This window comes from Gymnodraco acuticeps, unplaced genomic scaffold (genome assembly GCF_902827175.1).
Source record: "Gymnodraco acuticeps unplaced genomic scaffold, fGymAcu1.1, whole genome shotgun sequence".
Lineage (NCBI taxonomy): Eukaryota > Metazoa > Chordata > Actinopteri > Perciformes > Bathydraconidae > Gymnodraco > Gymnodraco acuticeps.
The window spans coordinates 682,131-709,927 of record NW_022990764.1 but is presented as its reverse complement, the minus strand read 5'-3'; the positions used below and the strand labels follow the sequence as shown (position 1 = coordinate 709,927).

Sequence of the window (27,797 nt, the reverse complement as noted above, 5' to 3'; positions counted from 1 at the left end):
TAGTACATACTTGTGACATACTTGCACTTAAGTATTTCCATTCTGTTATTTAGCCTAATAAACATTACTAATAAATATTGTACTTTTAACAACACTGGGCTACACTTGTTGGAGTATCTAAGTTGGCTCCACCTTGCCAAACTGTAAAATTAAATGTTCTTATAGATTTGTTTTGAAGAAAACAAAATAATATATAATTAAATAATACAACACATAAGCTATTCTCAATAATGATAAACCCTAATTTCACTATAGGCTACTTTTTAGTGCATTTTCCTGATTAAACTTCCTTACTGTTTAAACATTTTAAATTAAGTGAACATGGTGTTTCTATTTTTACTTAAATGAGGGATATGAGTAGCTTTCTTCTTCCACAACCGAGAAGTAGCCCAACTACTAAGCACCTCAAATTGTAGGCTGCTTATGTAACTAGTAGCTGTGGCCTAAATTGTGTCTACTGCTGAGTAGAGGGTTTAAAAATGAAAACTGGGGTGATTTGCATGATTTTCTCTTGCGGTGATACTCGGGTGGATGTCACAGTTTACCCACAGGGGCTGGCACAGCCTCTCTGGCCCGCCTCATGCCGTTATCCTGGTCTGACTGTTTGGAGAATCCTCCCTTGTTTCTGGAGCGAGAGGCGGGCCTTTGGGAGGCAGGAATGCGCTGGAAGTCTTCCTGCTCTCCCTCCTCACATGCTGAAGAGTCCCGCTCCTCGACATGGACATGTGGCCGCTGGTGCTCCTGTTCGTGCAGCTCTGCTTCTGCTCCGGGTATGAAGGTAAGGAAGCGACAAAGACCCTCATTCACCCCCTGGACAGTATTAACACTGCTGGGGTGTCAAACCGTTTTTGTATTAGATTGTCTGATGGAAAAGTATAATATCTCACTTATTTTACATTAAACTGGTTGTGTTGGTATTGTTTTTATGACACGTGTTTGCATGCATGTGAGGCTTCTTATCCTACAGCTGGTTTTTGGTGAACTGCGTTTGTGTTTACGTGGAGGGGGAGGACAGCGGGGGGAGTGCAGTGTGCATCTGGGGGACGTTTCTGTGCACAGAGCTCAGTCTGTGCCTATGGCAGGCTGCTAATGAAAGCCCTGCAACTGTAGTGTAAGTGCTATGTCAATCTTGCCCTTTACTTATACTTTCACAAGAGCAACCTATTCATCGCCTCTTTGGTTTAATCTTCTATCAAAGAGAACCACATCTTGAAAGTGTTTAAAGTATGTTACTGAACTAGGTTGTTAGCAGAGTTAATTTGAAATTATGAATCTATAAAAGTGTTCAGTTTTCAGATTAGAAACTCCTTATGGTGGTGATTTGTGAATATGGCATTTATCTGTCTGCACTGAAAGCTGCACTTTTAAATCGATGGATTAAATGACTATGTTTTATGTGAAAGGGATCGCTCATGAAGATGAATCGACTGTAAATGATGGTCTTGTCTTTAGCTCAATGCCCACACACTCTCGCACCAGTGTCATTTCCAAAATAAGGCAGCTCTTTTCAGCTAAGTAGCCTACATATACAAGTACAGTAGGCTACTTAAGTACAATTTTGAGATGGTTGTACTTTACTTGAGTAGTTCCATGTTATGCTACTTTGTACTTCTGCTTTGCTACAATTCAAGGGTAAATGGTGTACTTTTACTCCACCACATTCATTTAATACATGCAGTTACTTTATAGATTTGTATAAATGATGTAAAATATAATCAACACTTAAATGTAGTTACACCTGGAGTAAATTAACATGGTACCCTGCAGTATACAAAGGCATTGAAACTAGCTGCACCTTGCATCAATAATTATAATCAAACATATATTATTCTGAAATTGCCCAATCTGCATAATGAGTACTTTTACTTTTGGTATTTTAAGTATATTTTGATGATAATAATTTTGTAGTTTTACTTGAGTCACATTTTGAAATAAGGACTTTTACTTATAACAGAGTATTCCTACACTCTGGTAATTATACTTTTACCCAAGTACACGATTTGAGTACTCCTCCCACCTCTGGTTACTGATAAGTTTCTGTTCTGGTGTTGAGTAAACACATAATCACTGACACAAACACACGCACACACTTAAGTGGAGCAGCAACGATACGTTGACTAATCATATGCAGATAATAATTTTGAGAATTGATTAGTTGCCTGGTCACTTTTTCTAGCAAAAAAACCCAATCTGGTTTCCATTTTTGTAATGTGAGAATTTCGTGTTTTTGTTTTGTTTTCCATCATATTATTTGAATATCTTAAAGCTTTGGACTGTTGGTTGGATACAAAAAAACAAGACATGTTATTAAGTTACCTAAGATTAATTGGGATAGGCATTTTCTAAATGTTCTCCTCTTTTATAGAATCATTAATAATGCACTAGTTGAAAAATAACTGTTGCAGCCCTACAGTGAAGAATAGCATCCAATGTAAGAAAACATTCTCCAGATAAACAGAGCCCAACAAGAGCTGGCCAGTAGCCCACAGTTGTGTGTGTGTGTGTGTGTGTGTGTGTGTGTGTGTGTGTGTGTGTGTGTGTGTGTGTGTGTGTGTGTGTGTGTGTGTGTGTGTGTGTGTGTGTGTGTGTGTGTGTGTGTGTGTGTGTGTGTGTGTGTGTGTGTGTGTGTGTGTGTGTGTGTGTGTGTGTGTGTGTGTGTGTGTGTGTGTGTGTGTGTGTGTGTGTGTGTGTGTGTGTGTGTGTGTGTGTGTGTGTGTGTGTGTGTGTGTGTGTGTGTGTGTGTGTGTGTGTGTGTGTGTGTGTGTGTGTGTGTGTGTGTGTGTGTGTGTGTGTGTGTGTGTGTGTGTGTGTGTGTGTGTGTGTGACACAGTGGTGATGGGCCTGTAGATGGTTTGAGAGTGTCTCACTGTTGTATGATCATCATGCAGGCTGAAACATGAACACATGCTGCAGAGCAGATTTACACTGACACACTAAAAACTGCCTGCAGCTGACAGTAAGGACTCTGATCTGGTCTGTACTTGTGTTAGTGTGAGTGTGTTTATGAGGAGTTTATTTTACAGTGGTGTGTTTGTTTGTTTGTTCTAGTGGTCAATTACCCAAATGACTTGTTCAGCATGCCTTGAAAACTGGGTGGCAGTGCACAAGAATAACTACTTTTGGGTTCTCTTTTAACAATGGAAATATTTTGCCTGAGTTCTACTTTGCTTCTTACACTTAATCTTCCTCTACAGCGAGTATACTTGAAAGCCTGATCACATTTTCCATGAGGATTCTTGTGCTGATGTGAGTTAGGGGCAGATAAATCCTCTACACACAGGGAGCCCCTTGAGGAAATGCCAGCAGGCACCATCACTCTGGAGTCACTGTAAGTGCTCAGTTGTGTTTCTGCCAGGAGATGAGAAACACTTCACAACAACGTAAATCTTTAATAGTCACAAAGAAAAAACGAATAAAACCAATCAGAAATTAACTGTAGATCAATGAAAAGCAAAGTGGGTATTTACCGCTCTGAAGTGCATTCAAAAACACTTTTTTTTGTATTATATAGAGGACTGCAGTGCACTCTAATATTTGTTTGTCTTGATTGAACACTACAGCTCAGCCTATTAAAATGTCCTGCATGTGGAACTGGACAACATTACTTTTTCCCTTTTTAAATTACGGAATAAATCTGGTCACATTTACAGTAAAGCTTGTTTTACTTTAAACTGTGGTAATTGGTGTGAGTGAAAGCAGATGAGAACACAACATGAACACATTGTCACAGTATATGAAGTTTATATGGCGAACAGTTATCAAACAGTGCCTTTTTAACATCAATCACACATACAGCAACATATGTATCTGGGGTGTGATGAATTTAAGTCCAATATTCATCCTCCTTTGAGCTCTGTGTTTAGTATCTCCCAACTCCAGAGTGAACATTTTTAGCTGCTAAATGCTACACCGTTTCACCACAGACCTTTTAGCTGAAAAGAGCTGCCTTATTTTGGAAATGACGCTGGTGTGAGAGTGTGTGGGCATTGAGCTAAAAGACAAGACCATCATTTACAGTCGATTCATCTTCATGAGCGATCCCTTTCACATAAAACATAGTCATTTAAAAATGCAGCTTTCAGTGCAGACAGATAAATGCCATATTCACAAATCACCACCATAAGGAGTTTCTAATCTGAAAACTGAACACTTTTATAGATTCATAATTTCAAATTAACTCTGCTAACAACCTAGATGCAATAATAAATACGGTACGATCCAGTAGAGTGGTGAGCTATGGGTTCATCACTATAACTAGCAACTGCGGTCCCTCATTATAAAGTGTTATTGGAGTTAAAAACAGCATCAGTTTGAACCTCAGGGTCAGAAATTGATGATGTGATTAAAGAACCAGCAGCAGAAATGTTGGTTCACAGATTTAATTGGACAGAAATCATTAGTGCACTAAAAGGAGTTACATAACCCTGTTATACTGCTGTGTTGAATTGAGCGATAAAGAAATGACATTTATTGTTTGATCTCTTCTGCTCCGATTGCCTTTAGCTATACTTCAAGAGAAGATGAGCATCCATATAATGACAGTCTATATTACAGGCCTGCAGAGAAAGACTAATTGGAATATTGCGCTCTGTAATTTAAAGGTTCATTCACTCCCAGAAGCTTCAACGCTTCCTGCACTATTAACATTTTTACATCTTTCTCGCTAAGATCTAATTTGAAGCTAGATGAGCAGGAATATGAAATCACTGCCGATCCCACTTCAGCCTTCAGCCGAGTCTCATATCATATTTTCTTTTCTTCGGTTTGTTTGAAACTGCAGTGCTTTTACGAACAAAGGCCAAACCAGACCGAGCCAATTTAATCTAAATTGAGATGCAAAGCTGAAATGCAGTGTCAGGCCCGGATATTCAGTCCGACCTGCGTCACCTGTTGGCAAGAAAGTAACTGCAGCTCTTTTTACAAAATGCAGGCAAACACATTAAGGATGTGTCAAGGAAAAGTGGATAAGTCTTTATTTCTGTCTTGCTTGTTATTGTTCACATGTTTCCTGTTCAGGAGTGAAATAACTGCTGTTAATAGTTGGCCTGGATCTGCCCATGGAGTCTGGTGTGGCACAATGATGTACAATGTTATTATTTTAAGATATGTATAATGTAGTTTGGGGCCGTTTCTTACCCGGTTAGAGTGGTATTGATTACAGGCTCCTCTGCTTGAAGGGGAATATCATTCATCATGGATTTCATATCAAACCTGATCTTTTTTATATCAGATCTAATGCTCCTGCTTTAGGATTAGGACTTCACTCTATGCATTCAAGTACTGGATTTGAGTGAACTGAAATTAAATAACAGGACAGACTAGCAGTTCTTAATGGACATTATAGATAATATATACTACTGGAGAAACCATCTTATCATTCTCCTCTTACTACATAAAGGTGTCTGCAAGTTTGTTACTATTCTATAGCATGGGGCTGTTTCTCTGACTATATAAATTGAACTTGTTTTGTGTTTATTGTAGCTGTTGACAGGAGTCTATCAAGTTTTACAGTCTGGTTAAGTTAAATTGTTATTACGACACATGACTTCACCCCTAAATACATGAAATGTGTCCAAATCTTAAGCATTATAACTTCCGTCTGAAAAATGTAAGAAGTAAGTCACATTTTTGGTATCACAAACAAGGAACTGCTGTCTCTCATGGTGTAAATTCCTGTGTTTTGTTCGCTTGGAATGGCTGCGAGTTGTTACAGAACTGATCAATGTTCTGCTGCATTTGGCTTTAACTAATGCTCACTTTGAAAGGGACACACACACACACACACACACACACACACACACACACACACACACACACACACACACACACACACACACACACACACACACACACCTGTTATTAGTTTTCCAAACCTTTCTCTGCCTCCCTCCCTCTCCCCATTAGGAAGCAGACACTGAAGTTTTCCCAATAGGCAGCTAAATCTGACTCACTCAGTATGTGGGTTTGCTCGGTACAATTCATGCGGTGTGATCTGACTGCTAAAAACCTCAGAACTTTTGTATGTGTGTGTGTATTAGACAACTTGCGGCATTTTGGTCCAGACAGCTTTAATTAAACTGACAGAAAAGTCATGATGAGGAATGTAGGGACTCTTCACAGTATCGGGTTCAATGGCCAACATGCGGCTGATACATGAAGCTGAAGGAGGCTTGAACACTCTTTCCTTGTGGATCCTGAACAGAGGACACATTCACACCGGGGGTTCATAACATCCCAGGGCCAAGGTTGAACACCCTTCCCCCTACATTAACCCCTTCCTCACCTGTGTCCTCTTTCATTTTTGTTTTTACTGCCTCCTGACCCCCTCCCTTATTCCTGCTTTCCTAAAATAATCCCCCTTGCTCATCACAATTCCTCTCACGTATGTCTTTTACCAATATCGCTGTGCCCTCTTCTCAGCCCCCACTGAGACATATTTCAGTTCTCCTTGGATGCTTCTGTTTTATTGTTGAAATATATATTCCCTCAGTCTGAATGCTCTGTGCATTCTTACAATGGTAAGTATTATCTATGGCGCTGATTTGGAAGAAAGGACAAAGCAAAAACAGCATACTGGATTGAGCAGAATGAATCTTTGTTTTGAACAGATTCCTTTTTTCCAAAGCAGTTGGAAAGGATTGATCTTTTGTGATTTATTCATGTGCATGTAGTCAGTCCAAAAGATCCAGATCCCCCACTGAGTCTGGTTCAGATTAAAAGTTAGGCAACATGTTTAAGCCTGTTCTTGTTGATCAAGGTCAGTCCAGGACAGTGCTTTCAAACATTGCCTAACATCTTGGATGCAGCTCTTTTTGCCATGTTAGTTGCTTTTCTTCCTTTCTTTCTTCCCCAGGGTCAGGACAATACGCCCATGGAGACGACGAGGACTGGCATTCTCGTAGATATAAAGGTGAACGCATGCTCAGTTTGACACTGTCGATACATACAGTACATGTATTCTGAAACGTGACTCCATATCTATTCAGAGACTGCTTATCAAAGTAACTATGGTTTCCTATTTGTCATGCAGACCAACAGAGTTAACCAAGTTCCTCTAGTCAATAGTCAGAATAAAACAGCAGTGAGAGCATCATTATCTAATGTGAGTTATTTCAGAGTAAAACTGACTATATCTGCGATGGTCTTTTACAAAACAATTTAAATAAAATCCTTCAGATTGGTAAACACTCGTAGTTTGCACCCACACCTCCCTCAACAGCTTTGAAAGATCAGAAACAGAAGGTCAGAAGATAAATGCATAGATGGAGAAAATGTCAAGAAACATCTGTGACCTTTTAAATTCCCCTACTAGCTGCTAGTAAATCCCACTATAGCAAAACGTTTGTATATGTTTTCCCCAAATTAGATAGGAGTGGATTCAGAAGGGATGTATTTTGATTATGCACTATTTTCACATATATCTAGAGAATAACAAAACAAATTAGAATTGTATTAAAAATGTTATTTGATTGTGTCTTTTAAGAGGCATAATCAACTCCAGGAAGTTCAGCCAGTTTTGTTACGTCAAAGCAGCTTCCAGTTTATATTCGGGGTCAGTTAGACACGGAACATTATCGTCCAGGCCAAACCGAACAACCCTTGTGTAAAAGCTCACATTTTATTTTTTAGAGAGAGGGGGACGGACGGACAGAGGGAGGGAGGGAGGGAGGGAGGGAGGGAGGGAGGGGAGGTTTGCTGTGTAATGAATAGGCTACTCAATTTTTGTCCAACTGGAAATTAGCCTAAACTATTCTCTCCAACTGTGGGCTTTGTGTGTGTCGGTCTACAGAATGTTTGTCCTGAGCCAGCATGAAATAAACTGCAGATTTGGATTTCACTGTATTGGAATAAGAACCATGCGGCCCCTCAAACTTGGCATGAAACAAGGAATTTATACACACGCTTTGTAGAGATGGGCAGGAGAGGAGGAGGAGAAAAGTCAAAGTCAAACGCCGTTATCTTATTAAAGTATTAGTTTATAATTTTGGAGAAAAAAACACTTTCTTGATTATAAATTGATGAGAAAATAGATACCACTATCTGTACATAGAATATCTCATAACCATACGTGTTAGCTTAGCTTAACATGGCTGAAGATTGAGGGAAACAACTAGCCTGGCTCTGTCCAAAGGTAACACAATTCAACTGTAAAGGCAAGGCAAGTTTATTTATGTAGCACAGTTCAACACAAGGCCATCCAAAGCGCTTTACAAAAAATTAGACTGACTCTGTAAATGACATTTTAAAATGCTTAAAAGCAGTAAGCAGTGGCAAAAAGAAAGGTCTTCGGCCTGGATTCGTTTATAGAGAGTAGTGACATTTGCGGCGGACCTGCTGTTTTCTGCTAGTTTGTTCCACATATATAGAGCTTTTAAAAAACGCTGCTTCTCCATGTGTAGTTTTGATAGAAATCAGTCCCGTCCCAGCAGACCTGAAAGTTCTGGATGGCTCATAATGTAAGAGAAGATCAGAAATGCTCATAAAACTTTTTTTAACCAGTCATATTTTTGCTGGTAGGTGAATTTTGTAACCTTTACGAACAGCGCCGAGCTTGTTACTGCAGCCTGTTTACAGTCCTTGTGCTAAACTGACCGGCTGCTGCAAAGTAGCTTCAAATAAACTCTACTGATACAACAATATTACCAGTCCCCATGTTTTGGACAGACCTAATCTAGGGATGGAACAAAAATCTTTGAGCAATAAAGAACAGTACTTTTAACACACACTCTACCACACTCACTGTTAAACTTAAGTGCTCTCTTCCCATCATTATCTGGAAGTAAGAATATCGTCTATCTTCATGAGACACTGTTGGACTATGGAAAGTAGCAGATAAGGTAACAAGAAATCCTCCGTATCAGTCTGAACTCAGAGGATGGGAGGGTTTCACATTTTAACGCTTATATAGAAAGGTCTAATCTTTAATAGTCCTCAGGTAAGTGCTTATCATGGAATACTGATACTCTCTCACTCCAAGACTGTACCATAAAAAACATATACTGTACTTGCAGCAAAGGAAAGGTCAGAGCAGCTATCTTTCCTCTGCTTTCAGGGACACCGTGGTGTGCGCCCATTAAGTTGAAACATGGAGACGTGAGCTGTCGCGCGCCCAGAGGAGAACACTACAGGAACGTGATGGGGACTCGCTGTAAAATCCGCTGCAAGCAGGGATACGAGTCTCAGAACTCAGAGGTGGTGTGTATGGCCAACAAACACTGGTCCTCTAACTACGCCTGCCGAGGTAAGAACTGAACACACACACGTCTCATGCAGCACATACTGGTTTTGCCTCATGTAAAGTAAAGTCAATTCTTAAATATTTGAACAAGTTCACACCGCAGCAAAAATAGCATGTCCTGACTTTTTCTTCACCGTTGGACTTAATATAACTGTCTTTATCGTTACTTTATTGGCCTAGAGCTTACATTTTTATGAACAAAAAGCGAGTGTAGTTGAAGTTCAGGAACTCTCAAATTAATGAATGTTAAAACATAACATTTTGAAACACTTACATGGGTCAATTTATTCCACGTGATGCCTATTTATTTTTTATTTAAGGGGACCCAAGTAGGACACTTGAGACAGTGGCTTTTGGCAAAGCACAAAAAGAAAACTCGAGAGAGATGAGTTATTGTTATTACAACGTGACTTCACTATTATTTACCAACTCTTTTTATTGGGTTCTTTTATTTGGGGTTAAGTACATTGTCAGAATAAGTGAGAAATGGATTTAACTTCTGTTAGACAGCTATATGCCATACATGTTTGCACACATTCACAGTAAATATTTATTCAGTATGATAGCTGTCTAACAGAAGTTAAATTCATTTCTCACTTATTCTGACAATGTACTTAACCCCAAATAAAAGAACCCAATAAAAAGAGTTGTTAAATAATAGTGCAAATAGAGCTTTGCCAAAAGCCACTGTGTCAAGTGTCCTACTTGGGTTGCTGTACGGGGTTGTCCAATATGGCGGACCATCTCGCACATGCGCACTGCAGATCGGGCAGGGCTACAGATCGGGTAGTGACAGCCGCTCGAAAGCGCTGGAGACGCTGTAGTACATATGCCAGGCCTGTAAGTGGCGCTGTAGTCTGCCACAAAAGCAGCGAAGAAGACTTCTCACAGAATCAGCCCTTGCAAAAACAGGGCTGGAAAAGAGCAAATAGAGCGAAATGAGGCATGGCTAAAATGCATGATCTGTTTGGTTTTTTGAAAAAAAAACTTCACAGACATGTTTTATATAGGTATGGCCCTACAATATATTATTCAAATACAGCATGATAGGTCCACTTTAACCTTTATTTAACCAGATAAAAGCATTGAGATCAAATCTAATTTCCAATGCTGACCTGGCCAAGAAGGCAGCAACGTTACACATAACTCATAACACAAACATATAAAATACAGAGAACATAGCTAAGAAAACAAAAGACGATAAAGCAGCCTATACATGGCAGGGGGTTCAAGCCTCTTTGAAAACAGTAATGACCCCAAGGGAAACTTAACCACTCCATGGAAAATGACTTCCACTTTACTGTTAGCAGGGTTGTACTTGAAAAAAGTCCGAAAGCCGTGCCTAATGGACACACTTGGGGTAAGATAATAAGAGTTGTCAGATTGTCATCCCCAAAACAAAGACCATGGATTAAAAACGTTCTAAAAAAATACATTTCATGCCAGATTGAGCTATTATCCATCTGCAGCTGGTTTCCATCTGAAATTCTTGGCAGGTACACACGGAACAATAAAAGCTTTAAACATTTACACACAACACATGCAACAGATATGTCAAAGACAAATCTACCAGCATACATCAACATACCGCCAAATGTCTTCATTACATCCTGCAAGCACCTTGTTCAAGGAATACTGACCCTTTATTCCCTGTTTTTTTAAAGTTTCTTAAGATTACTCAGACTACATTCTTTATTATGTCAACTGGTTTTCTATTTTCAAGTTAAAGGGTTATCCTAGTCATTTTAGTTTTGAAATAAGGAAGACAACCAGTGAATGGTTGATTTATGAATTTTAATGGAAGACAAAGTTGGACCACTTTCATCAGCCCAAATGTATTGTATGTACCTGAAGCTAAATAAGAAAAGCAAATCATCCCTATGCTCAAAGCAAACCCTACTACACTGACATTTCCTCTGACAGAGATCCGCTGCCCCAAGCTGAGCATGCCGGCTAACGGCGGGTACAAGTGTTCAGACGGATCCTACTTCAACTCTCGTTGCGAGTTCATCTGCTCCCCTGGATTCAGTCTGAAGGGCTACAAGACGGCAACCTGCCAGTACAACAAGGTGTGGAGCGCTGACGTCCCCACCTGTGTTGGTAAGACTGTGTGTGTGTGTTGTTCTTTTGTGCATTGATTAATCTCCCACTGAGGACTGGAGGCTGCAGACTACTGAGCTGCAAAAACACATGTTACAGGGGATTACCTGCTGTAGGCATAATGTCAGCTGCAGACTACAGAGTATTCCTCATAATACAAGGTTATATGATTGATGTTTGGAAAAATACATGCCTCTAGACATGTACACAGACACACAGGGGTTTGTCTCTCGTCACCAGAAATGATAAATGTTTTTCACATCTTGCAGCCCTTAAAGCTTTGTGAAGTGACATTGAGTCTCCTAGTAATTATTGACTTTACTCTGTTTTTGTTTTGAACATGTACTAGGCTACATCACTTCTTTAAATAGTGGAAACTGGTGGTGCCTCTAATCACCTAAGGAAATCTCAGGAGTTTTTGTTGGAAAATTGTGCCACAGGAGGGACGTTAGTCTCTTTCAGAACCAACAATACATGAATGGATTAAACAGTGCTTTTATCTGCTCTAATGTTAGCTGCAAGATTTCAGATTACAGGGATAGAGTCCACATTTAAGCATTAGTTTACATTCAAATGTTGACTTTTGTTTACATTTTACTTACGTTTTCCTTCTCTCTCTCTCTGTAGATATGGATTCTCCAAAAATTAAGTGTCCTACTGTGAAGGATAAGTGGGCAGAGCCAGGAAAACTGACAGCGAGGGTGAGCTGGGACACACCCGAGGGTGTAGACACTGCAGACGGCATCCTCACAGAGTCAGTCTCCTCTCCACCTCTCTTTTAAGCTGTTTCTCCCTTGTCTGTCAATATGCCACTCTTAACACTGAGATCACAGTGGAAGATTAAAAGAGAGCCTTTATTTTTCAGCGTTATCCTGAAAGGGAAAGCTCCAAAATCAGACTTCCCGGAGAGGCTCCATAAGATGTCCTACACTGTGTTTGACCGTGCAGGGAACAAAGGATCCTGTCGCTTCACTGTCAGAGTGCGAGGTGAATTAATAAAAGGGTTCTGATAATGAGTGTCAAGCAGCATTTTTAAGGAGCATTTTATCTTATCGGTTAATACTAAGAAGTAAGACCTTGAATAATGTCAAAATAGAGACTGTTGTAACAAATGAGATGCTGTTGTAACCTACAGGCAATAGTGCAATATACATGGACAATATACAGAAGGCCAATCTTGTCTTTTTTTATTTGTTTGAATGTGACCTCGCTACCTGGAATCTAATGGGGCTCTTTTTCTGTTCAGTGCGCCGCTGCAGCCCGCTGTTTGCCCCGGACAACGGTTATATGAAGTGTGACAGTGACGGAGACAACTACGGGGCCACTTGTGAGTTCAAATGCACCGGAGGCTACGATCTGCAGGGCAGCGTGGCCAGAGTGTGTCAGTATGGCTTCACCTGGTCCGGCTTGGACACCACCTGTACAGGTACGTACTGTGTGCAGATAAACGCATACATACTTACATTAACAATCTTTAATTTATCCATTGTTGTTTAGTTGTTTTTTATGCTCAGCAATTTACAAAAAATACCTAAGAATGCAGCTGCAGAAATAAAATAAAACAAAAAAGAAGGCAAATCATTCAAATGTATTAAAAGTATATATAATAACATACAGAGATACTAGATTTGTAATTTAAAAAAGTATTATCTCTTAACATTGGCAATTATTTTTCACTTGGCTTTACAGTCATTATTTTTAATTAGTGGGTACCATTTCCCAAATGTTATTGTTTGTAGTTTAAGTCCTACACTTACTTAACCTGCTCTCTCTATGCCCTTGTGGAAGCTGCATCCTTGCCGTATTGATGTCTACAATCTTCAAGGATACTCCTAGCACTACAGCCTTGGGATTCATTATTTAAGATATCTCCATAACATCATCATAGGATTATAAAAGTTTGCAGGATGTTCTCCACACAGGCTCCTTTGGAAGACTACTCAAGTATTTGCATCATCAAGGAAATGGATATTTTCTATATATTATTCATCCAGTTCTGTGATAAAGGCCAAATCTGTTCATATAAATGAAAAGTTCTACCATTGGAAAATTGAATGTGGTGATACTTTTTTATGATTTGGTTATCTCAGGACTGGTATTCAACATAGGCTCTGATTGGGTTTTGTTTTGGTCTATTCTGGCAACATTTTCCACATCTCATTCTCAAAGCTCTGGCTCATTTATTTTTAATTTGTGCTTTCGAGTGGCAATAAACACCACAGTCCTGTGTAAAGTTGGCCTACCTGTGCTACACTGGGGAGAAGCTCAGTGGAGGAGAAAATTGGGCCCCCTGTGCCCTCTATCGATTAGAAAAATCAATACTAGACACCACTCTATTGAATGTCTGTATCTATGAGACATGAAGTAGTAGCAGTTTGGAGAGACTCCTGAAGCAAACCATCAGTAATGTATACTCAATGTTACGGGTTAAGTTCACAGTTGAATACACTTCCATTGTGCCTTTGCTCAACAGCCCTAAAGAATTAAATTACGCCTTACCTTAGTGTGATATTGAGTTGTATTTAATCTCGTATGATTGCACTGTGTGTCATATCTCAACATATCACTTAATTGTACATTCAATGTCATCACAGCCATGAACATAAACGTGGGAGTGCGTACAGCTGCTGCACTGCTGGATCAGTTCTATGAGAAACGACGGCTCCTCATTATCTCGGCGCCGACGGCTGCCAATCACAATTACCGCTTCCAGATGACTAACTTACAGGTGAGGCACGACTCTGGGAACATGAGCTGTATGAGGGGGGGCAGGATCGTAGAGAAGAGTTGATGTAAGGTCCTGCTGCAGTGATTCGTGTCTCCACTGCTGCTCACACACAGGACCGCAGTGTGACTGTGTTTCTCCCTCACTTTGCTGCCCAAGTGGGACAAAGCAGTGAGGCAAACAAATAAGGCAATAGGGTGACAGGGTTTGTTGTCCACAAAATGTCAACACGATGAATAAATCGTACTGACAGCTTTGAAAAGGTTTATTCTGGTGATGGATGTTTCAACGGATCGCCAAATGCCATTAAGTTGGAGCTGTCTTTAAACACCTGACCTTTTCAAGCTTAGACAACACGTTAAAAGTTTGTGAGCAACCTCAGTGATCAGGTTGTGAGTTGTCTGCGTGTTTCATAGCATAATTTGTTTGCCAAAATTCGTTCATGGAGTGAGGATTTTCTGCCGTTATCTATTTAATTTCATAGTACTGTAATATTGTTTGATTTTGAGTGTGGCTGGGCCAAACCGGACCTTTTCTCAGACGTCAACTTTTGGAACTCTAAATGTTAAATTGTGTTATTAGTTAGATGAACTGTTACATGTACTGCTTTAACCTGATTATAAAATCCAGAATGTTTGAATTAGCAAATATTTCTTTAAAAAAAGTTTAACTGCTGGACAAAATATGCCTCTAACTTTACTAAGATCTCCATTCAGAGGATTTAAGTTTCCACATCACAGTTGTGTAGGCTGCAGAGTGAGCCATGATTGATTTACAAATCATATTCGAATGTCCACATCTTGAACTCAGTTTTAAGGTGAGTTGAGAGAAACGTTCTCCCCCTAGGCAAATAAATGTGTATGCATCCTTAGTTTTAAACTCTGCACACACATCATTCTGCACAGTGAAAGTGAAAAAGTAAAACTCACTTTTGACTGCAGGTTGTCTTTAATTGATCATGCAAGTAATCGATTGTTACAGCCCTGGTGTTCTCTATGCCCACTTTGGTTCAAATTTGTTTTATATCCTCCATGAAATGAACTGTGCTCAGGTTTTTTGTCTGCATAGAAATGAATAACAGAGCTTCGAAACGCCAAACGTATTGATCAGTTTAATTTTCCTGTCCTCAGCATGCTCAGTGTGGACTGGACCTGAGGCACGTCACAGTGATTGAGCTGGTTGGGACTTACCCTGCTCAGATTGGCCGAATTCGACACAGACTGCTCACTCCAGCATTGTCCCTGCAGATCAGGTACACACACACAACCACACACACATTCATAACATTCATCTGAGTGCTGAGAGCCAAGGACCAGTCATGAATGTCCTCGTCCTTGTCTCTTAGTATTCAGATCTTTTTTAAATAGTACAACACTTTGAAAGTACTACACTACAAGTTAAAATCCAGCATTCATAACCTTAAGTAAAATTGTGTAAATATTTCCAGAAACATATACTTAAAGTAGGTAAAGTTACAAATTCTGCTGTAAAATATACCCTGTCATTTTTTTCCTATTTGTTTTTGGATTATTAATACTACTGCTGCTGTAATGTAATTTTACTGCTTTAAATGTTTATGGTTGTGCTAATTTGAACTCCCTTATATACTGTTGGCTAGTTAAATCTACAACGAAAAACATATAGTGATTTGTGGTTCTCACTAGTAAAGTATAACACTTGAGCGAACATACTGAGTTTCTTTTACTTTGCTGCTCACTGAAATTATTATGTGCGTTTCCTAGGTTACAGCTCCAGATTCCTCAAAGGTCTTTCCAAATGGTTCTGGTCGACAAGCAGGGCATGGATAAGCAGCGCTACCCGTTCCCGATCACGGCGGCTGAATTATTCACCACCATCGACACCTTCCCCCTCCGCAAGGATGAGATGGTGCAACAGCAGGAAGCGGGCCAGAACTGTCAATCATAAAACACATCAACGGACCGTCAGCCATATTTGATCCTTCCCCTCCTCCGTAACAGCAGTCACACACTCCCACCTGAACTCATTCAGGCCTGTTCGCAGAAGGTGTGTGAGGGTGTGTGTGTGTGTGTGTGTGTGTGTGTGATCTGTTCTGAAGCATTATTGAGGTTTACTTAATGGAAGGGGTCATACAGTACATTACAATCATATTGATTCCTTTGTCTTGGCTATCTGTATGTTTTATTATTATTATTTTTTAATATTTTCAAAAGCCATATGTTTTACTATTTTGTACAAAAAAAGTATTTTTACTGTATGAACTGGGAAACTCTTCACCTGTCTAATATTTATGTCTCACATATTTTTTAATAACGATGTACACTCTTTGGAATACTGTGTGTGTTTTATGTACAGGACAGTGATGGTGCTGTTAGTACGCTGTACGTCTACGTCTGAATCTACAAGACACAGATTAAATATGTCTATCAGCGAGGATGTTGTCTTCTGTGTGACAGTGTGTGAATGCGAGAGACAGGCATAATCGTCTGAGGTAAGTTTTGTCTTAAATAAAACAAAAATGTCTTCAGAAAACTAAATAAATATTATGTCCACCTTATGTTAGTTCAAACATCTTGAAAGCATTACCAGTCAAGTTTAATTGTTGTTTAATAGATCAACACTTTAGGAAGTACTCTAGTTTGCTTTGTTGCAAAGAGGTCAGATGAATTTATTCATCCATTCATTCAGATCAATAAAGCTGTAAGGCTCAAATATAAATTAAGCCTGTAGTTAGCTTAGCATAAAGGCTAGCCTGGCAATGTTCAAATGTCACCAAAATCAGCCCACCTCTAAAAGTGTTTAGACTAAGCGCGAGGCTGATTTTCGTTTGAGACGTTGGCCATTTTTTTTCTTGGCTATCAATAAAAAGTGATTCAGCATATTCCCTATAAGTATAATTTTCACCTTTTTAATTTAACCTAATCAACCATAAAAATAGTTTTATATTTAGTATATTCTCAAACAAAAAAGGCAAACAGTAAATCTATGGAAAGATGCGTTTATTTCAAAATATTGAACATATTTGGGACAAAATAGGTATGAATACAGTGAGTTTGTTGCTTGGAAACCTCCAGGAGTTCAGAGCAAATGTTTGGCCAAGGACAAGCACGACAAAATTGGCATTCCACATGAGAGATGGTTGCACAGGGTTTAACTTGAGAATCGTTTTTGTGTATTTGGTGATTCATCACAGGAGGGTGGAAGGCAGAGCCCCGAGCAACAGGACAAGGTGACTGACTCATTATGAGGTTCCCCCTGAGAAGAAGATAGCCGCCTCAGCGCTGACTCACTCTGCAACAGGCAGCCTCTGTCTCAGGGATACTGCTCTTAAAATCACATTTTCTCTAAAATGATGCGATAATCAGTGCTTTATATTCTCTTATTTTGTTCTTCTACCTGTTTTATCTAAGACCATGCGGTTTCCATTATCACACTGATGCAGTGTTACAAATGTACATCAATACTAATCTAAATTGTGGAATTTGTCTAGATATTTCCTCTGACAACCAGAGGTGTAAAGTAACTAACTACAGGTACTCAACATTGTTGTTGGCAACATTTTTGCTTTGAATTCAGTCATCAATCAACAAGACTAGAAGTCTACAGGCATGCCAGCAGCTCAGTAAAGCTATCCATAAAGGAAGCTTTGAGCTACTAATGCTAACATTCTAACAGAAACTATGCTACCATGCTGATGTTTCGTAGTCGTAACAGACTGGAAAACATGAATGTCTGTACAAAACTTTGTGCCAATTCTATTTTAGTAGATGTTGAGATATTTGCCTTGATAAATATAAAATATGGACGAAAGTGTTGGACCAATCAAATGTCAGACCGTGCCACAGTGCTGATATCCATAGAGTATCTAGCGTGGCTACAAATGCTTGATCACAGGAGGGTGGAAGGAAGAGCCCCAGAGACGTCGCATAACTCTGTTTCATTTCGTTGTAAATTGAGACGACTTGTATTTTAGACTGTTGGTCAGACAACGCAAGCTTTTGAAGTCAACTACAGCAACTTTAAAAACTATTTTCAACAAATGTTTTTTATAAATGATTGATCAAGTAACACAGTCACTTTCAGTCCTAGTTTATTTTAAAATTAGTATATATATATTTACCTCAAGTATAATAATACTAGAGGGATACTCCATGTTGCTTAATTTTCATAAAACGATTAAGCTTATAAATAAAAGATGGATGGAGGGCTACTTCAATGTAGGAGAGATGTAGAAGTTCTCTTACTTGCTACTTTTGTACTTTCCTCAGTAATAATAATAATACAGTTGAACATGAAATAGTCACTTTTCACCTCTGTACACAACTGTTTATAAGCAGATTCATAATGTGCTTCAGACCAGGATGACTGTGGCGTAAAAAAGGGAATGTCTAAGTCTCTACATTATTGATCTGTGCCTCACAAAATGTCAGCTGTAACTGCATGCAGAAATGACTCAGGTTCATGAATCGCAGAGACAAGGACGGACACATCCGGAATTACACATGTGCTTATTCGGCTAGGTACAGTAAGTTACATACAACACATGTTTTGTTTTCTTCATATACAGCAGTAAACAGCAGTGCTTGGTCAATACTAGATGCTTTTGAGGGCAGGGGGCTTCATGTGGATGAGTGTGTAAGGCATGACTGGCTGAACAGGGCATCTCGGGAGGAAGGAAGTAGGAAGAGGGATGATCTCTGTTGCTCTCAGTCCTGGGCTTTTACTCTGGACTGTTCCACTTCTCCAGATCTCTCCTCCCACCTTCACATCACCTCTTCCTCCCTCATTCATTCTCTTTTATCCTTGTCTGTGCTTAGATCCGGCTCATGTGTTGCAACTTCGCATGCTGGATCGAAGCATCAGAGTACACTCATGAGGGACTTCTGGCTTTTCAATCATGCGTTGCCACAGCCGCTGTTCCTCCCCGTATGAGTCCATCCAGTCAACATCGTTCCCGTAGCTTTTACCTTGAGCAGAAAAGGGACAAGGACATAAACATTTGTTTTACTTTGTTGGAACTAATAAAGAGCCCAGAGGACATTGACAATCTCTCAACACTGGTTTTGTATAATAGATGAAGTTAACTTTATAACAAATTAAAGAAGCTTGTGCCCTGCAACCATAAGGGACTTACAAGACATAAATAAAGAATAGGTGTTGTTTTTTAAATAAACGTTTCCAGGTTTTGATCATCCGTACATCAGAATATTAAACAGGGTTTCTGTTGAGCCATTTAATACAAAATAGACACTCAATATGTGTGTACAATTCAAAAGAAAATGGGCCTCACTTTCCACTTCAACCAAATCACAACCCTACAATCTGTTTTTTTTCCCCCTGATATATTGAATATCTGCCAACTTCAAAAGCCAGAGCAAGAATACCAGCTCTAAACTGAACAACAACAAAACAAATTATTGCAGATAAAAAGCATCAGCCTCCTCAGAGTTTCAGTAAAGCTCTTCAGCCATTGGCAAAATGTGCAACGCTTCAGGGGTGTCAACCACCTTATTTGAAATCCTGTGCAATACAGTGACCTTAAAATGTCTCCAACAAGTACTTTTCTTTTCCGGAACTTTGTACACACCTGTGCCAGCTCCGAGCCTGAGCCCTCCCAGGAAGACGTTGCTGGCCAGCGCCTCTTTGTCCCACACGGTGAGTTCCAGGCAGACGTTGTTGAGGTCTCCGGGTTGCAGACCGCAGTAGGTGAAAGTGTGGTTCCACTGCGGGTTCACAGAGCGCCGCTCCACCACCGTCTTGTGCTTGGTTGACTTCTTGCTGTCCGGGAGGAGGTATCTGGAGAGAAAAAAATGTCAGTTCTCAAATCGCATCTTAAGTAAAACAGAAGCTGGCATAGCAATCCTGATGTTCCCTCTACCAGAGTCAGAAGGTGTAAGGTATTGTTTCTTGTTATCATGGATGGTTTCCTGAACAAGGCTACTGGGTACAGGCCCAGAAACGGCTGGACTGCTTACAATAGAACAGCAATCAAATTACCACAAAGAGACAAAAGAGAAAAATTATAACAAAGTGAAGCTAAATTGTACTAAGAACCACAAATGGCTACTAGTAGATTACATTACATGACATGTTATTTAGCAGACACTTTTACCCAAAGCAACTAGATACAGCTGAGCAACACAACCACACTGTAACACATAACAACCACAAAGAAAACCAGAACAGCCACAGAGATTGGCAAATCAAAACACAAGAGAATCTGTAAAGCCGCAAACAGTTGCAAAACTACAGCAGAAACTAAAACATAAAGAGAAGCAAAATGACCACAAAGACACAATAAAAAACAAATGAACCCCGGTTCTTTAAAACCGTTTCCCAGCCTGGCCCCCATTCAAAAGTTTCCAACCCGCCCCTGAATGCAGCGTCTCACCCTTTCACAAAAGGATCTGAAGTTCCTCCAGACTTGACTGCAGTCAGGTTTTTGGCTCCTTTGACCAGCAGCTCGACCATGCCCCCTTTAGGCAAAGTGAAGCTGCTCGGCTTCTTGCTTTTCAGGAAGCCTTTCTTTACTGATGGAGGAGGGAAGAAAGAGAATACTTCAATTTAACCCTAACCACAAACATGCACCTTCTTGGTACAGATGCTAAGCACATACACCCAGGACATGTTATTGTGATTATAAGCATGTATGTTTTGTCCTTTAAAAAAGAACATCTACTGTATATTTAACCACAACTAAATGAATACACAGGCAGCATCAGTGCAATTCGGGACTATTTCGTTCATCCCTGCCGTTATGTTTCACTCTGTTAACAAGCAGCCTTTCAGTGGCAAGTCACTCATTATTACAAACTCCCGTTGTGCAGGCAATTCTTGGTCAAACTAAAGCCAGAAAAACTTTACTTTAATTTCTAGTAGAGGTCAGAAAGTTTCCCAACAAAGTTTTGTAAAAAACAAGATTAAAAGATCTGGCCATCTTTTGAGGTACTTATTCAAGAAGTTTTTCACACAATAGGAGATACAGTTACAGCATGATAAATAATGTGATATATGATGGTCATCACAGTGATGAATGTACCTTGTACTTGGTCCAGGGGCAGCGTGAGGTTCTTCTCTGCAGGAATGTACTTCAACACGACAGTCAGCTCTCCTTTATACTGCATGGTGCAGTCTATATTGCTCTCCACCTACACAATCATCATTCACAATTACAAAGAAGAAGGAGGAGAAGACAACAACGAGATGCTTGGCAATGTGCTGGTTGTGGTTTCTACCTTAGGCTGCAGAGTGTACCAATCCTCCATCTGGGAATCAAACTCCCAGGAGTCAAAGGTCAGCTCCACCTCTCCCAGGAAGCTGTTATGTCCGAAGCGGTCGTGGTGCCACACGGAGAGCTGCAGGGTCCGAGTCTCCAGCTGCGAGTGGCTGATCACGTACTGCACAGGAATAACAGGGGCTTCATTATTTAAAATGTTTGAATTCAGCAACTTGAAATCACAGAATACTGTTGTAAGTATCTACCCTCAGATTCTCATTGAAGACAGGGTTGATGGTGTTGGCCTTGATGCTCGTCTTCCTCTTGCTCTGTCGTGATGTGTCTGGCAGCAGGTACGTCTTCACATATCTGACAGGAGAGAAACACGGTGGCTCAGTCTGCTCCTCAGATGGAGACGGACACCATTAATCCTTGCTTATACGAACAACGTAAATGATCAGTGGCCCTGTTTTCTTTCAGTAAATATTGAACGTGCAAATATTTAAGACATTTTTGACAGCAAAATTAAATGGAAATAATAAATCGATATAAATACTAGCTATACAAATACTATTAAACACTATATATAAAACACTGTCGATAACACTTGAACTAATACTTGGACTTAACTGGTGTATATAACAGTAAGAATATAAAACCAAGATTCAAGAACAACATAAATAATAAACACAAAAAATATATACATCTTTTATACTAAAAAGAGCATTTGAACTGTAATGCTTAGATTTTTAAGCCAGCATTAGGAAAAAAACAGTAAATGGACCTTGGAGTGAAATTGTTTTTTAACCTACTAGTCGTGAGTGTTATTTGTTTTTCTTACGAGTCCGTGCGCTGCCTCCTCTCGTCTCCGGTTGCCAGGTTGTGGCACTCCTTCACCAGGACGTTGAGGGCACCAGTTTTATAGCTGTAGCTGATGTTCAGCAGGATCTCTCCGCTCACCCGGGCGTTGCCATAGTCACCAGTCTCACTGTACATGCTCATCATGCTGTTTATACTACTCTGTTGGGCGAAGACCGGAGAGAAGAGAGGGTGAGATGTTAGAGGTGGAGAGGTCAAGGAGAGTTGAACAGGTGTGGAAAGCAAAAAATGACGAATAAAGAAAACATCTGAAGTAACGATGAACGCTGATGAATTACGGTAGAAATAAAGCAACCTTAATGAATTTGAATCTGTGGTAACACATGTCACGTCAAAGTGATTGTTCGGATTTTAAAGGGGGTTGTATGAGGTACTTGTTTGTAGTGACTGTAAGCAAATGAACGTAGGCAAGCCCCCACTATGGAGAAACTAAGCAATATGTATATTGATATATTTAATATATAATTTCACAGCTTTTCCTTGGCGTCAGAAATTTCTGACAGGGAACCTAACATATAACCTTTTATATCCATTTATGGTCTTGCAAAAGAGCCACCAGACTCCATTGACGAAAAAGTAATTTGACCTTGATGCACACAGAGGTAGCTAGTCTAAAGCTGCCTCGAAATATATTGTGTGCTTTTTAGGGTCTTAAAGAGACAGAAAAAATAAAACAAAGTTACGGATCAGCGCAAAGGTAGACTATCAACTATTACAGTTCTGTCAGGTTAAACCACTGTTTTAGTCAATGGAATTTGGTGGCTTTATGTACATCTGAAAATAATCTAAAAATGGCCCACAATCAAACTGGTTTATTAAGATTAACCTTTATTTTAGGGGGACAAATGTGTTTTTTCGGATACCCCCTTCCACAGCAGTACATCCTGTTCCTGAAGTCATGTCTGTTTCCCTTGAGTGGTGGTGAATAGTGCACTGACTATGGAGAGGAATCTTATACAACCCATCTTCAAAACATCCAAACTATTCTTTTAGAGTAAGGCTCATGCCCTTTAAAATGCCATCTGTGCCCACAGGCGGTCCAATACTGCAGACCTCAGAGTTCATGCGATTCAAAGGCCTCTTGCACTCATAGGGGAAATTATATTGGATATAAGAGAATGTGAGCACTGCTCTTAGGGAAGCTTGCCTGGATAAAAAAAAGGTTTTCAACATCTGATATAAAAAATAAGTTAATAATCTGTGCTTGGGTCTAAAAAATAATCATAGCAGGATGGATGGTGAATTATTCATTTTGGGAATGAGTTTTTAAAGGTGACTGCATATGAAAGGATTTGCGATAAAGCAGAAAACTTGACTACATTATTTCTTTCATGAATTAACAAGAGCAAGGGTGAGGTGGAAGAATATTAGGGACACTGATTTCCATTTGGGATTTATGCTTCTGCAGTTTCACTCAGTATATTGTGATTCTTCCTTTTCTTTTTCTCTAAAAAACTCTGATAACTATGTTGATGTTTTGGTTTTGATTTCAATCTGAAAGCAAGTAATACTGCAACTCATAACTATTTCTTATTGATAAACCTGTCAATTATTTTCCTAATTTTAAAATCGTTTTGGCTTTTTAAATACCAAATGACCTCTTTTTTCGAAATCCAGAACCTATTAAATTTATTTTTACATATTATGTCATGTAAATGTGGTACATAATCACAATTTATGTAGTGGAGCTAAGAAATGTAAGATTGAAAAATTATTTTGACAACTTTTGAAAAACATGTAGTCAAATAATAAACAGATTACATAAAAGGAAGGAAGTGTAAAACCTGAAGAAAAAACTGTAAATGAACATAAATTCAAAAGACAAACAGGTAAAAGAAAGTAAAACAGTTTGTAAGAACAGTGACAACTGACAATTGGTATGATATATCATATAACCAGTAACATCCAGAAAGTTATCTTTACATTTTCTCTCGAACAGTGAGTGTGTCGGCCTGAGGCAACACCTCCTGAGTTCATATAGACTACTAAATGAAAGTGCTTGGAGAGCATATTCCTCATACTGTGTACCTGCAGAACCTATTTCACCAACAAAAGACTCTAAATTAGTAAAAGCACAGCAGGTAGTTTTGTCCGACACACAAGTGTTGTAGCTCTGGACAGGATTTAACTGGTATAATCCACTCTAAATAATATTTCTATATGAAAAGTGTTGAGGAAAGAAAGAAAGTGAGAATTGAGCCACGCTGTGCATCTTCTGCTGGAAAATCTACCGCACTTTAATCCTGCTGGGAGCCAGTGTGATTAATGACTACAAAAATAATGAGGAGCTTAGACTTAATGGAAGAAGGTGTAGCTAACATCACATTAAAAGCAAAGCCAAACTTAACATAGTGGTATATTCAGGAAACCTCAGCATACATTAATGAATTCTGTAGGTGTTTATTTGCTTTTCTGCTGCATGTTGACCAGGGCTGGGCGATTGTTCAGTATACTCATTTATAGTCTTTCAATGGAACCATATTGTGTTGAAATCCTATATCAAGATGTCGTGATACACAATAAAGTTGTCGTGATATAGAAAACTAAAAGGGGTTTGTTGCATAATAATAACTTAGAATGTGAAACAAACTCAAAGGTTGGTTAAAATAAATTAGATATATTATTATATAACAGGAGTGTGCTTTATTCGTTCAGCTTTATTGTTCAACTCCTGCACCCCACACACAGGAATTTATGGGAATACTTCAGTGTTGTTAAATCAAACTAATGTCCCAATCGGAATACTCTTCATTTGTGTGCATGTAAACTATGTAAACATGGCCAGCATTTTAGTTCTTAATCTGATGAGAAAATATTTTCCTGAAACATTATTTATTGAATTACAAAAAAACATGCAATAGTTTCTGTAGCCATGATATATGTTATTATGAAGATTAAAAATGATGTATATCTTGAGAGAAGAGTTTGGTCACATCGCCTAGCCCTGATTCTCATTGTTATAATGTGGTGAATATAAATGCATGCAGAAACGTTGAATCTTACGGTCTCAGCGTCCGAGTCGGGGACATTGAGGTGCCCCCACCTCCTCTCTGAGCCCGGGGTGGAACACTAGCAGCGATTCATTTATGAAATAACAGGAGGGCAGGAAGGAAGGAGAGAGAGGAGAAGGAGAGAGATCTGAGCTCTTTGATGTGTTAGTGATAAAGACAGACCCCGAGCACAGACCCCTCCCGGCCCCCAGGAAGAGCTGCTCAAACCCCGTCTGCAGCAGCACAGCCATAAACCACATTACATACGGTTACCATGGTGATTATCAGATGGAACCACAGAGATTACAACTCATCTGGAACCAGCAAACTGCACACACACACACACACACACACACACACACACACACACACACACACACACCACACACACACACACACACACACACACACACACACACACACACACACACACACACACACACACACACACACACACACACACACACACACACACACACACACACACACACACACACACACACACACACACACACACACACACACGAGTGAAAGTATTCCATATAGTTTACTATGTCTATGAAATCATGATATATACTGTATATAAAGATTTGTATATATTATTTTATATATTTAAGAGTGATGATAGAGACTGACATATTACCAGCAGGTTTTTATTTGTGTTTTTGAGTCGTGATAACTGCTGGATGGATTTAATTTTTCATCTTGTTTTATGACCAAAACAACATACTAAACTACGGAAGCCCTGAGAGGCACGAGAAAACAAATAATTATGTTTTTTTTCTCCCAGAATGAAAATAAAGGTCGAACCAATGACGGAAAATGCACTGTTACATAAATGGCACCAACTTCAGTTGTGCTTTTATCATCTATCCATAGCCCTGCGTGAGGTGAATCATGCAACAGTGGGCCGAGTACATTAGAGCGCCATTCAACTTCAGGCTATCTGCATAATGTCCCTCATCACCTCCCTCCACTTCCATTCATACTGAAAACAGAGGATCGGTGACGGCTGTTAGTCACTTATGAGATGACATGGTAAATGTCAGACAGGCAGGACGTCTGTCTCGCCTGTTTATCTGTGAGGATCTTTACACAAACAAACACACACACACACACACCGAACAAAGACCATGGTATGAGTCAGGAAATAATCCAATTATTCAGGCCATTTGAATAACTAGAATTTCTGCCAGACTAAGTACCCAAGTGTAAACATGGCAATCAAAGACAACCAATTTAAGATGCGTGTGATAAAAAAATAACATCACTGACACCCAGAGACACAAATCTAAACGCTCGGGCACAAGTTAAGTTGGGTAGGTGATATAATATGTAGGTTTTTCTGCTTAAAATACTACATACTACTAGGATATACAAATACATAGTAGTCCTGAAGGCAGCAGTTGTCCCAAAGTGTGCAGCAGCAGAGGAAGGTGTTCGTGACACACACTGCCCCAAAACACACACTATGTTTACTGAGTCAACAACAGAGCAGACACCTTATACACACATCAGGTGATGAAGAGTCTATACATGTGCATGTTATTACTGTGTGTGAACATACAGGACTTCCAAGAATCTCTGTTTGTTTTCTTTGGGGGGGAATTTTTGCCTTTAAATGACAAAGGACAGTGTACAAATAGAGAAGAAAGAGAGAGGGTATGACATATAAGTCCTTAATTGAACCTGAAACATTGCTGTTATATGGCATACAGTGTATAAAATCGGCTTCTATGACACTCTTACATTTGTACTAGTTTGAACACAAGTTTTACCGATGAGAGTGCGTTGCTGATGCGCCGGCTGGGAGCCTTGCTGTGAGCCGACATCAGGGCATCGATGTCTTCCTCTGCGTCCTCATCAGAAAACTCCTGCGGATGACAGCATTCAGATTTAATCAAAAGGGGAGGTTGGTACGGGAAGCTGGCCAAAGTATCTTTGTACGTTATACAGCAGCTCTGTGTGGGAGGATGCAGCCAGCTCCCATAAATTCAACCAGACAAGGCGGGACAGAGTGTGGCAATTTGTGTAGTCGCGTGAAATCACAATGTCATTGGGTTTATAGTAAACCTGTGATCATGAATGGATGAGTGAATATAAAAATGTGTGCGAGTGCCAGCCCGTTGAATGCAAATTAGCACAAAGACAAAGCAGCTCTATACCGCCCATCAGATCCTCCACCTGTTATCAACCTACAGACGTTTAGATGTTTCTCATGCTCTTTGAAGTGAAATTAACATTCAACTCCACATGTGATGCTTTACTTTGAGGTCACAGATCCTGAACTCGATATGGACACATGGTTTAGTAGATGATGTATGTACTCCAAAAAGAGACTGAACAATCTAACAGAATGTGTGCTTCTGCTGGATTTGTGGTCCTGTGGTGAATGTGCTAATATGTGATCAGTGTGCAGAGATTCAGCTGAAGGACAAAGAAGGGATGATGGTGCTCACAGATTCGTTTAGGCCGGGGACGGAGCGGCTCCTGAGACTGAAGGCGTCCTCGCTGGGTTCAGACCCCGCTGCTGACAGGTCCATCTCTGAGCGGCTGTGATCTGGTGCAGAGAGGAGAGAGGGAGATGGGGCGAAGCAGAGGAGGAGAGAAGAAAAATAAATGTTTCAAAGATGCGGTTTGAAGGGTTTTGAAGGGTTTGAAGGTTGGAAG

General features: G+C 39.7%; 2 protein-coding genes across 4 annotated transcripts in view; one reads left to right on the top strand and one right to left on the bottom strand.

The window, feature by feature from the left end:
- The first annotated feature begins 183 nt into the window (after positions 1 to 183).
- srpx (sushi-repeat containing protein X-linked) lies at positions 184 to 16,599 on the top strand. The gene is made up of 10 exons (XM_034232348.1): positions 184 to 778; positions 6,854 to 6,910; positions 9,053 to 9,241; positions 11,162 to 11,338; positions 11,966 to 12,092; positions 12,204 to 12,325; positions 12,585 to 12,764; positions 13,933 to 14,066; positions 15,194 to 15,315; positions 15,806 to 16,599. The coding sequence occupies exons 1-10, from the start codon at positions 718 to 720 to the stop codon at positions 15,987 to 15,989; spliced, it is 1,353 nt and encodes a 450-aa protein (XP_034088239.1). The 5' UTR covers positions 184 to 717; the 3' UTR covers positions 15,990 to 16,599.
- A 425-nt stretch (positions 16,600 to 17,024) lies between these two features.
- Positions 17,025 to 27,797, bottom strand: part of sytl5 (synaptotagmin-like 5) — a 34,613-nt gene continuing 23,840 nt past the window's right edge. For 2 of the 3 annotated variants that reach the window (XM_034232345.1, XM_034232346.1), the window contains exons 9-18: positions 27,587 to 27,687; positions 26,906 to 27,001; positions 25,141 to 25,206; positions 22,100 to 22,278; positions 21,525 to 21,627; positions 21,278 to 21,439; positions 21,082 to 21,190; positions 20,434 to 20,572; positions 19,630 to 19,838; positions 17,025 to 19,009 (exon numbers count right to left, since the gene is read on the bottom strand). In XM_034232345.1, coding sequence (XP_034088236.1) covers positions 18,867 to 19,009; positions 19,630 to 19,838; positions 20,434 to 20,572; positions 21,082 to 21,190; positions 21,278 to 21,439; positions 21,525 to 21,627; positions 22,100 to 22,278; positions 25,141 to 25,206; positions 26,906 to 27,001; positions 27,587 to 27,687 — 1,307 coding nt within the window. In that variant the 3' untranslated portion in view covers positions 17,025 to 18,866. The remainder of the gene's footprint in view (positions 19,010 to 19,629; positions 19,839 to 20,433; positions 20,573 to 21,081; positions 21,191 to 21,277; positions 21,440 to 21,524; positions 21,628 to 22,099; positions 22,279 to 25,140; positions 25,207 to 26,905; positions 27,002 to 27,586; positions 27,688 to 27,797) is intronic. The other variant, XM_034232347.1, reaches the window with a different exon arrangement.

What these genes read in the sequence shown, in the direction of transcription:
- srpx (XM_034232348.1), top strand. Translation starts at nt 718, where the DNA reads ATGGACATGTGGCCGCTGGTGCTCCTGTTCGTGCAGCTCTGCTTCTGC. An exon ending in CTTGGACACCACCTGTACAG is followed by an intron (nt 12,765 to 13,932) that starts GTACGTACTGTG and finishes ATGTCATCACAG; the next exon opens with CCATGAACATAAACGTGGGA. An exon ending in GCATTGTCCCTGCAGATCAG is followed by an intron (nt 15,316 to 15,805) that starts GTACACACACAC and finishes TGCGTTTCCTAG; the next exon opens with GTTACAGCTCCAGATTCCTC.